The sequence below is a fragment of the Tetrao urogallus genome, assembly GCF_951394365.1.
Source record: "Tetrao urogallus genome assembly, chromosome: 24".
In the NCBI taxonomy this organism is placed as follows: Eukaryota; Metazoa; Chordata; class Aves; order Galliformes; family Phasianidae; genus Tetrao; species Tetrao urogallus.
The window spans coordinates 2,855,671-2,866,574 of NC_136837.1; the positions used below are offsets into that span (position 1 = coordinate 2,855,671).

Below are 10,904 nucleotides of genomic sequence, written 5' to 3' on the forward strand. Positions count from 1 at the left end.
GCATTATAAAAGCTAAAACTCTGATTCAAAGGCACATTTTAATTCATCGGATATACAGAATCAACTTTGGCAAACAAGAAAGCAGCAGATACATGATCTAAATTGCAACTATTTCAAACAGACGCAGCCTCACATTGCACCAATCTCTTTAAGAAGAACGAAGACTTAAAACATTTCAGAACATTAGAGATGACATTTACACCACCTCAACTGCAAAAGCAATTGAGAAATTGAGTGCTAACATTGGACCGTCTTCTGTAAGTGCTCCGGCCGATAGACAGCGATGGAAGAGCCTCTAAGTCCATGTTAGATACACAGAAGAGACAGTGAATGACCCAGAGCAAAACAGCAGACAATTCTCATCTTTTTTTTTATCCTCCTATTCCCTATTACAGTTAACCAATAGCATAAAGCACAGGGTGAGGTATGTTAGGTTTCCATAGGCGAATAAGCGTGCTCATTTTCGTTTCTGATAGGCACATCCAACTGCAAATTCCCTCCCACCCTCAGAAAGAGTCATTCATGCTTTACAGCTCGTGTATTTGGCAGTATGTGGAGTGCTGTCACTCTTCCTACAAACAGAAAAATAAGTCAAATCAGGGATTTCACATTTAAATAGCTCTTACATTTATTCTGGAAGCACATCCTCAGATGTAGCGTTGAATCATCAGGTGAAATCATGGAACTAACTCACTTGTCTGCTTCCTCCTAAGCAACCAATACACTTAGTGAGATTTTGGCTCCAGTTTCAGGCTCTGGAGTGCAAAGAACGACCCAAGGATTAGGAGAGGATTTGATCCAAGTGGACCATTTCAAGCGATGAAGAAACCATGCCAGAATATTATCAGCAGCTGAGCACAGACAGAGCAGTTACAGGATTCCTTCCTCACTTGGAGGCTACATTGTGAGCAACCCATGTGTTTTATATGCACTCTGATGGTTAGTATGTATTTCATAGCCAGAAGCCAAGCATTAGTGAAAATCTGATTCTGTAGCTCACTGTGGAAAGCGTGCAGTACTTAAACACAAGAGGGTAATAAATTTAGGATCCCAGCCATGACCACTGAAACCCACATCCATGTTCAAACTCGTGAATAGCACAGCTTTTCCTTCACAGCAACCTAACAAGCAAACCAAAGCCAACAAACGTCTGCACCATTACTTGAGGTTCCCCGAGGAGTTTTAGATGCTGTACAAAGCCTTGGGAGCTTTATCAGAACGTCATCTCCCTTATTTCCAATCTTCCCTTTTGCTCGCGACAGGGAGAATTCCCAACTCCTCTCCCCACAAGTAAGGCCAACCAACCCAGAAAACTGATGCCAGAAAACTAATTCTCAATTAGGAGCACCTTATTTCAGAGACAAAGATGCTATTCATTAACACACGCTTACGGAATCAACTTAATTCCATATATGCCTTCTCAAGCTTATCAAAAATACTCAGAAGTCGCTCGTTACTTAATAACTAAATAAAATACAGGACTGTCCCTTTGAAAAGGCTTCAAGTCAGAATAAGAAACCTAACGTTTCAGTCATTACCTTTAGGGAATTTGTGCCATGGGGAAAAGCAACACAGATACAAGTTTGCTAAAAACATTTCTTGGGCAAATTCAAACCACTAAGAACAGTAACAACAAAATACTGACGAGGAAGAGTCAAGTCCATCTCTTCTGTCTCACATCTGTCCTGCAGCAACACGGCTCAAAGAGCCAGATTTTGGAAAGAGCTCATTGCAGAAAAGACACGTAATTTGGTTTCCTCTGAAGGGAGGAAATGAATGAATGCTTCTTACTGCTTTTCCTATAGGAAACTGAGGTTCACTGGATTCCATACTTCTAAAATTCAGGGTAAACCATAAAGAAAAGACACTTAAGCTTAATGCAAATGCCCAAATGAAGTGGGAAGGGTATACCTTTTCAAGATTCAATTAATTCATTTGTGCAGTTCTTCCATCTCAGCTGGTGTATTTGTTTTTAAAATACATGTTTTCTTGCAACTCTCATCAACTGTATACGAGCTGAACAGCAAAAGGGGAAAAAGGTCTAATTGAATATCCTATGAAACCGACAGACTGAACACAGAAGCAGCAAAGGGCAAGACACAGCTTTTGCTGTACGCTGAAGACAAACACAGCCAAGGTACAATATGAGATACTGGAAGCAGAGTGGTTCAGAAAGGCTCAGCTGTTTCAGGAATCCAGAAAACGAGCGAGCTCTGGCCCTAGCAGAAGGAGATTAGATTGGGCTTTCAGACAAGAATGGGATTTAACAGTCAGGCGCTCACAGCAATGAAGCTGAAGGAAAGCACAGGGCGCAGTGAGATGGCATGGGATTTTCAGGAATACAGCATTATTTTGTTCTGCTTTTTGAAGCATTTCCTTTAGATCCCTTCTTCTTTTTCTACACTGAGCAGTTTCCTCACAGATGAAGGCAGGAAGTGCTGCCTTAGTAGTACTAGACTGCATCAGGGTTATCCAGGTCACAAATCATCCCAGCGCTGGACAAAAAGCAATTAATCAAAAGCACTGCATTACTTTGCAGCACAGCCCCAGCCACTAGGGACACTGAAAAGATGCCATGCTCCCCATGGGGAAGATAATTCCACTAAAACATCACTGGGTGTGAGCAAGCTTCAGGCTCGTCCCAAGTAGCACCACATGTACTTCACTACAAATATGAACTACAGGAGTATTTCCTCTGGTTAGCCTTACTGGAAGCATCCCTTTGTCTCACAAACCCCACATTTATTCAGTTTTTTTTTTTAATTAAATCTACTGAAATTTAAGTGAGCTTTGGTGAGACATATCTCATAACCCTGCTCCACCTGACCTGCCCTAAGCTTTCAGTATTTTGTCTGTTACAAAGTGCTTCTCCAAGAAAACAGTATTTTCTTCTGAGAAGGTTAAAAACAACAACAAGACATCACTACAACAAGCAATGCACAAAGCATTTAATCCTCCTGCCAATGCCCTACCAAAAAAGCATATATAACCAGTTACTCTGAAAAGAAAGTTCAAAATGCAACGCATGCTTCATAAAGAAACAAAATCCACTATTTGTGCACCCAATCTTATACAGTCTGTAATGTAAAGATAAACACTGCTACTGCAAACAACAGAACTGAAGTCTACCTACACATCATACACTCTAGTAGCAATGCCTGCTATTTGTTCAAAGACTACAGGGCCATTTAGGTCAATATAATCACAAGGAGAAGGCTCAATTAAGTCCACAGTGTTTTATCCAAGTTGTTTCTAGACCAAAACACAGCACAGTCTCGTTTCCCTTCACTACTATTGCTACATTTCATGCAGAAGCAAGGAAGCTCACTTGCAAGGCTTCCAGATCACCTAAACCACTCTGGCTTTTAAAGCCTAAGGAGATTTTCCTTAGTGATACCAGGTGCTTATCCAGCCAAAAAAAAAAAAAACAACACACAACTAAAATAAAGCAGGTGAAGCCAAAATAAACCACTGGTTTAAGATACAAAATGGCAGGTTTTGGAGCAGATGTGAACATTGCTAAGTGTACTTTTCTTAAAGACAAGCCTAAGGACAGTGCTTCTCCATCCTTAAAAATGGCAGGAATGATAGTTAGCATCTTATTTAAGTAACAGATAAGGAAACAGTCAAATATGCTGTTAGGTACTTCAGCTGCTAAGCTCACATACAGACATCACACAATTGAAAAAAGAAAAGGCAGATAAAGCTTAAGCAACTACATATGTTAGCACTGCTTTTGCTGTCACACAGAAATTGCCAGTAAAAAAGGCTTACTTACCCTTCCTGTGAAATGAATTTCTTGAAGATCCAGAAGGCTGCCAGGAACACCAGAACTGCCACGATCACTTGAGGAAGAATTAAAAAGAAGCCTTAGAGTGATAGTAAACAGCTCATAAGAAACATTCCCTCAAAAATTAACACTGTCTACACCCAGAATCCTACACAGCATCCTCCTCTTCCAGTGCTCAAAAATTCACATGGTTTAATTCCCAATTACACATTTGATACTCAAGACTCTTCAGCAAAGTTCAGCTCAAGAACAGACATCACCACGATGGCAAAACACCACCAGCTCAGGACTATCACTACAGCTCACAACACTCATTGCTTTTTTGGAATGAACTTATAAAGAAGTTGTGGTAGAAAGCTTGATTTGAGGAGCAGACAAGCATTTTTAAAGCAAGCAGAACTGCAGACACAGTTCCTATCAGTCCCAGGTGATGAGCACAATCTCAATTGCACATAAAAAACAAACACCACGTCGTACATCATTCAGGAATGATATGATACTTACCACAGATGATGGCAATGATATAAGCACCTAAAAACAGAGTAGATGAGTATTATGAGGAATGCATGCTTCTTAACCAAAAGCACCATATAAGTACTCATGAGGGTGTCTCAAATGAATCAAACACTTGCCAAGATGACCCTTGCAGCAGGTCAGCTTTGCACAGCAATTTTAAGTATGCCAATTATTAAAAGCATGTTTACCCAAATCTATCTTTCTTACACCAAAATAAAGATAGAAGTTTGCAATAAGGGACTTCTGAATATAAAAGCACATCCCCAAGTAGTAAATATTCTATGTGTATTTTTATTCTATTGGAAATGCTTGCAGTTCATACTTACTTAACTTGCAGATTGGCACTTCTGGACTCCATCTGCCTTCTCCAATATACTCAATACGAGCTGCACCATGCAATGTGTAGCCTGCATAACATTCAATTGTAACTGAATCCCCTATGGAATATACAGATTTTTTCCCTTCAATTATTCTACCATGGCTGATGACTGGAGAGGAATCAGAAGGTTCAGGACCACCTAGAAAGGAAATATTTTGGAGGTGAGAAAAAAACAAAAAGAAGTCTGAGAACAGAGCTGATACGTGGCACAGATTAAAGAAGTTGCCATCAAGAAGTCCCTACATTCGTGTAAATATCAGAAGCTCAGTTCATCATTAAAACATTACATGCAAAGGCTTCCTGCTGCCCAGAGGCAGCAAAAATGTATGCTGATGGACATGTTTCAGATGCATGAGCAGAAACACACACCTCAGCTTCACTGGGATACAGAGTTGCATCAAAGTAATGATGAAATCTTTCTGTTCATATTACCAGTGATCACATCATGCAAAGGAAAAAAAAAAAAATGAAGCCTGTCACCTACAAAGGCAGAATGTTCAGAAAGACCTGCTGTGGGAGTGCTTTCAAAACAGCTCTCGAGTTGTGTTCATTTCTACACATAAAACTAAGACTAAAGGAGGACTCCAGCATGGCACATAACTGCAGTTCCTCAAACCCAACCCATGGCACTCACAGCCTATTAACGTAACCTGTGACCAGCTGGGCACGCTGACAGGCCTCTGACCTTCAGGGCTCAAGCACCACATCAGACATTTCCAACTTGTCACTTGATTTTCCTAATTATGAATTCTACTCACATGCACAGTTTGGTTCAGAACTCCACGTGTTTTGTCCTTGGCACATTACTGTGACCTCTGTACCACCATCAGGAAAAGCACAGTGAGGACTGCACCTTATCTGAACAGACTCTCCTCTTAAGTACACAGATTTTGGTGGAACCACTTCTCCATGGGAGATCTTTGGGGCACCACACGAATCTTCACTAACTAAAACATAGATTTAAAAGCAAATGCAGCAATAAGAAGTTTTAAATGTTTTATAATTCATTAGCTTTCTAAGCACACACTGCTTTTGTATAATACAATGCTATTAGCATACCTGAATTGTTAGAGCTTCCCCTCTACCTTTACCATAATTTTAAGTATAAATGTTTTCTATGGAAGATTTAAAAGCAGCATCACTCCTTGAGTGTAGCATGATGATACAGCACCTGAGATGTCTGTACTCTTTGGTTTATTGTTTTTCATACGAATCATTCTCAGTTGCCTTATAGACTCATCCCTTATGAAGCACTCAAGCACATCCTTTGTAGAAGTAGTTCTCATTCTTGAGAGAATATCATTAGAACACACATACATGAAATTCTGACTGTATTCTGCAGCCACATTCCCTGCCCCTCCAGCACAGTGGGAGGAGAAAGACTGCAGAAAATGCTCTTCAATGGCCCCAGTGAATTAGGCCTAATAACAATTTGCTTGGTCAAAAACCTACAAGCATTCTGATGCCTGGAAAGCTAGAGTTAAAGAGCTAGACACGAGCACAGCTCCAGACACATCATGATTCTGAGTACACAGGAAGGACCCTACTGATCTCTCTGTTATGCACAACCCTTGTACATTCTATCAAGACTCCAAAATGGACATCTATCATCCTCATTTCTTCATGATATCACTTGAACAAAGGATGCCATTACAATGCAGTAACACCACACTACGCCTGTGCCACAGCTTCTATGTCTAAAATTCAACTCATTCTCATCCAAACACTGCTAGTAGTGAAGTCACACGAACACCTGGAATAGCTGTCATGATGAGGCTCAATGTCAACTTCCTTAGCTTCTGACTTTCAACTACAGTGTGATTGCTTTAAATTATAGCTAAGATTTAACAACAGTCTCAACATACAAGAAAAGTTGGATTCCTATATAAAAACTTACTTTTTTTACAAGTTGGTATTGATGGATACCAGGTGCTATTTTCTTGACAAGTAATTACATCGTTCCCAAACAGGACATAGTCTGGATCACATTCAAACATAACTGTGCTCCCATAGGTATAGTGAGATGCAAACCCAGATAATTTTCTTCCATTTTCTACATCTGGGTTTTCACAGATGACCACTGAAATACATAAGAGGAAAAGCAGCTTTGAAACATTTGTTAACAGTATCTTCACAGCAGTCGCAGCACTTTTAATACTTGTAACAAAGTTTCTTAATTCCTCTAACTGTTTGGACTGGGTTGCCCAAGAAGCCTGCTCTCCCCAATGCCCAGATTGTCTATGATTTAAGCCATTGACTTGCAACAGTATACAGTCAACTAAAAGCGCGTCCCACTTCCAACCCACCTAATTCTTCCTACACAGCAGCAGAATTTCAGACAACTCAATTATTTTGGTTAGCATTCAAGTGACAAGATGAAAGCATCCGGTTTTTCTCCCTGCAAACACAAAACACCACCACATGCTTGCTAAACTTTATGCTCATTTCTGCACTAGCATGGTGGTTGTTCACACATGCTTTTATTAAGTACTCGAGCTCAGCTCCTTCACTTTGTCCTTGCCACTTCTATCAACTGCATGCTCCTATTTTATTTTGTAAGTATTAATTTAAGTTCTAAGCCAGCCTGTATATCATACTCCAATATCCACAATGCAGCTGATCTGAGGTGCACTGCAATTTTATCAGTTTACACCAGCAGAAGACAAAGTTCCTCCTCCCCTGCAGGGAAAACCATCCATCCCTCAGCTCCCCAGTTCCAAAAGAGGCAGATATTGAGATCTGAGTCCTATAAGAGATATTTATATTTGAGAAACAAACAACCTTTACATTGTGGAGGTGGTCCACTCCAAACACCATTTGAGTTCTCATCAACTGTGCAGAAAATAGAAGGTGAACCAACCAGCGAGAAGGGATCTTCTCCTTTCTGGACATCATTACAGCTATAGGTTACTGGTGTTTGATAAACATAGTTGTCTGCTTCAGTGTAGTGCCCGTTGGCTATACTTGGAGGAGGAGCACAAGGAACCTCTAGAATGAAATCATAAAAGTTAGCTAAGAGAATTTTGCTCCCGTAAATAAAAAGCTTTGATTTTCAAGTCATTGCACTTAAAAATCTAACACAGAGCTGTAACTTGTCTTAGCTCTACCCGAGAAAGACCTGTGGTCATTTGTAACAAGAATAGGTAGACTTCAACAGCTATTAACTTACTACAACAGTAACTGACACTTTCCAGTGCCGATTCCTCAAGCACGTCCCCAGTAGCTCAAGAAAAAAAAAAGTTTAAGTGTTGCCCCATTTTACCATCATTTCTTTCACCAGTGAATGTACAGCACACAGCTATATGATAAAATAAACTACCACTGCCAGAGTACAAAGCATAAATACAGCAGTACTTTACTTACTGTCACAGACAGGAAGACCTCCATTCCAGTCAACACCTTTATCTTTAATTACACAGGAAATTTGACTATTTCCATATAACCTGTACCTAGACAGATGAAAACATTCAAAGAGGTGAAACTTCAGAACATTCATTTCTCCAGGAAGCAGCTAGAAATCTTGTTTACATAATTCTGTTCTGTGACTACGTAGACACGGCACACCATGCTTCTCTCATGGTGAGAATGTTATCTTCAGAGCTATTTTGTTAATAGACTCAACTTTGAGAATGAGAGAAGCAAATGAGACATCACTAAAGAAACAGACAGAACCTCTCCCTTTTCAGACACGCACCTAATAGCATCAAGTCACCAATGTTAAAGAAAACCTGAAGAGAAAAAAAAAAAAATATCCTGTGAGGGGTTTTAATGCTTTTGAGTTGATGTGCTACACACAGACAAACAGGCTGCTACACAATGTAATAATGAAGTGCAATGAATATACACTTAATTCCTGTGCCACAGGGACAGTAAAAAAAGAAATTGTTAGAGGTAACACAGACAAAATTTTGCTAAACACTTTATTATATACACCTAATTTGATGCGAGTAAAACCAGGGAATCAAACCAAATTTTGCTGTGATTTGTCCTGCTATAACTCAAGAACCTCAGTTTGGGTTTGGTTCAAATCAGGCCTAAATAGGAAAAAAAAAAAAAAAAAAAAAAGCCAAAAAACCAACACTTACCCTTTTTCACAAGAAAAAGTAGCTGCTGAACCAAATGTAAGATCTGTCACATTAACAAAGCCATGTTCTAATTCTCCAGGATGAATACATCTTCTTGCTGGGGAAAGGGAAGAAGAAAAAGAACAAGCCTATATCTTTGTAGCTATACACAAAGACACACTGCCCTTAAAGTCACTAGAACTTTTCAAGCTTCATTTTAAATTATGCAGAAAATTAATCTCACTCAAAACCAACTGAAATTGTTAAACAACAAAGGAAAAACAAATTAAAATAAAAAAAAAAAAGCAAGAGGTCTGTAATGCTATAATAAGATGGTAAGAGCAGAGTGGCAAAACCTCTGGCTACAGCAAATGAGAATGAGTCCAAATCAGCAGCCATGAATACAGAAATGAAGAGCTGCTTACCTTTGGAAAGCCGCAGGCAGGCAGGGATCTCCAGCATGGCATCTCCAGGGATGCCCTCACCCCCACTACCAACCCTTAAATGAGGTTTGGGAGGAGTTGGATCCTGACTCCACCTCTTCCAGTCACTCAGGTGCACTGCATGCACCTGAGCTCCCCTGGGCTGGCCCTGCCTTCCCACCAGGTGCTCAATCACTGCTTCAGGCCATAACTTAACATTTCCACTACAAGGCCACACACACATTACCTGTGCAGAATGTCTCTATTTGTGACCACATCAAGTTTTTGCCACACGTTCGATTAACAGGCATCCCAGGGATCCTCCTATAGCCGGGGCGACAGGTGTAACTCACACTGGTTCCAACAGGAAAGCTGCTCATTGTGCTGAAGTCCTCCGTGAGCTCTGCGTACTGAACACTGTCTGGAATCGTGCAGGATTCTGCAGGAGCATGGGGAAGGAAGGAAACAATATTTATCAGCACGAGGAGATACAAGCGGAGGCAAAGCAAGGGCAGTGCAGTCGGTTTGAAGGATGTTAATGCAAACAAATCATAGGAGAGACCTTAAAGCCCACCGGGTGCCCAACCAGACCGCGCTGCCCAGAGCCCCGTGCAGTCTGGGCACCTGCACAAAGTAATGAAGTTCTTAAAAGCCAGCGCTGTTTTTACAGTCCTTAAGGTTTTGGGTTTCCAGTTCCCACCCTGATCACACCCAGCGCCCACTCCACACAGGTGCAGGTTCATTGCTGCTCTGCTCAGTTGCTCTTTAGCGTTTTATCTCAAAAAACACACCACTTTCTAGTTCCTATTTTTTTCTGTTTTTGATTAAGTTTATGACACAATCCGCGCCGAGTACCGTTCCTCTTCACCTTACAGCAGCAAAAGCAAACAACGAACACAAAGGAGCTCCTCCCCTCGCGCAAAATAACACCACACACACCAAAAAAAAGCCCCCAAACCCGTAATATAACAGCCAACTTCCGTCCTCCCAGCGCCACAACGACCCAACCCCGCGCTGCGGCCGTTCCCTTTGTCTCCTCGATCCCCACAGGCCGCCCGCTCTCCTTCCGCCGCCGCTGCAGCTCCCCGCCTCCACCGGGCACGCGAAGCCCCCTCACCTTCCCCCACCCTACAGATCACCGCTCCCGTCGCTCACCCTGCGCCCGAGCCGCGCAGAGCCCCGCCAACAACACCGCGATCCCGAGCGCGCCCGCCGCCATGCCCGCGGCTCCGCGTCCCTCTCTCGGGCGACGGCGCGCCGAGCGCTGCGCATGTGCGCTGCGCATCCCCCCGCTCTGTGAAACGGAAGCCGCCATGTTGTGGCCGGCCCCCTCGTTAGGGCGGAGCGGCCACCGGGCTGAGGGCAGCGCGTGAGATCGGCGGCTCCGAGCCGGTGGAGCGGGCTTTTTGTTAGGCAGGGCCCGCCCAGCCTCCTTCCGGCTGACGGAACGGCTTCAAAGCCCGGTCTGTGGTGCAGCCCAGGCGAACAAAGGCTGATTGGAAAAAAAAGCAAATAAAATATCAAACGGCTGCGTGGGGGCTTTTGTGCTTTCCTCAGAAAGACGGGCTGCTCGCGTTGCGCTGTTAAAGTAATAACGCGGATCTGTCGAGGTGGGCGCAAAAAGAGACACAGAGCTGCCGTCCTGCCTTCAGGCTTTATTACAGCAGCGCTGCGGTTCTCCCTCAGCTCAGGGTTTGCAGGCAGGAGCAGGTGCAGTGCGGGACGTCCTCTGA

At 42.4% G+C, this 10,904-nt stretch overlaps 1 protein-coding gene across 1 annotated transcript; it reads right to left on the reverse strand.

Annotated features, from left to right (window-relative positions):
* Nucleotides 1-520: 520 nt before the first annotated feature.
* Nucleotides 521-10,390, reverse strand: LOC306955208 (membrane cofactor protein-like; the record flags this gene model as incomplete). The annotated part of the gene is made up of 11 exons (XM_079546455.1): nt 521-572; nt 3,779-3,845; nt 4,295-4,321; nt 4,633-4,824; nt 5,444-5,632; nt 6,583-6,765; nt 7,467-7,673; nt 8,049-8,134; nt 8,771-8,867; nt 9,419-9,610; nt 10,327-10,390. 11 exons carry the CDS (start codon nt 10,388-10,390, stop codon nt 521-523), a joined length of 1,356 nt encoding a protein of 451 aa, XP_079402581.1.
* Between the last annotated feature and the right edge of the window lie 514 nt (nt 10,391-10,904).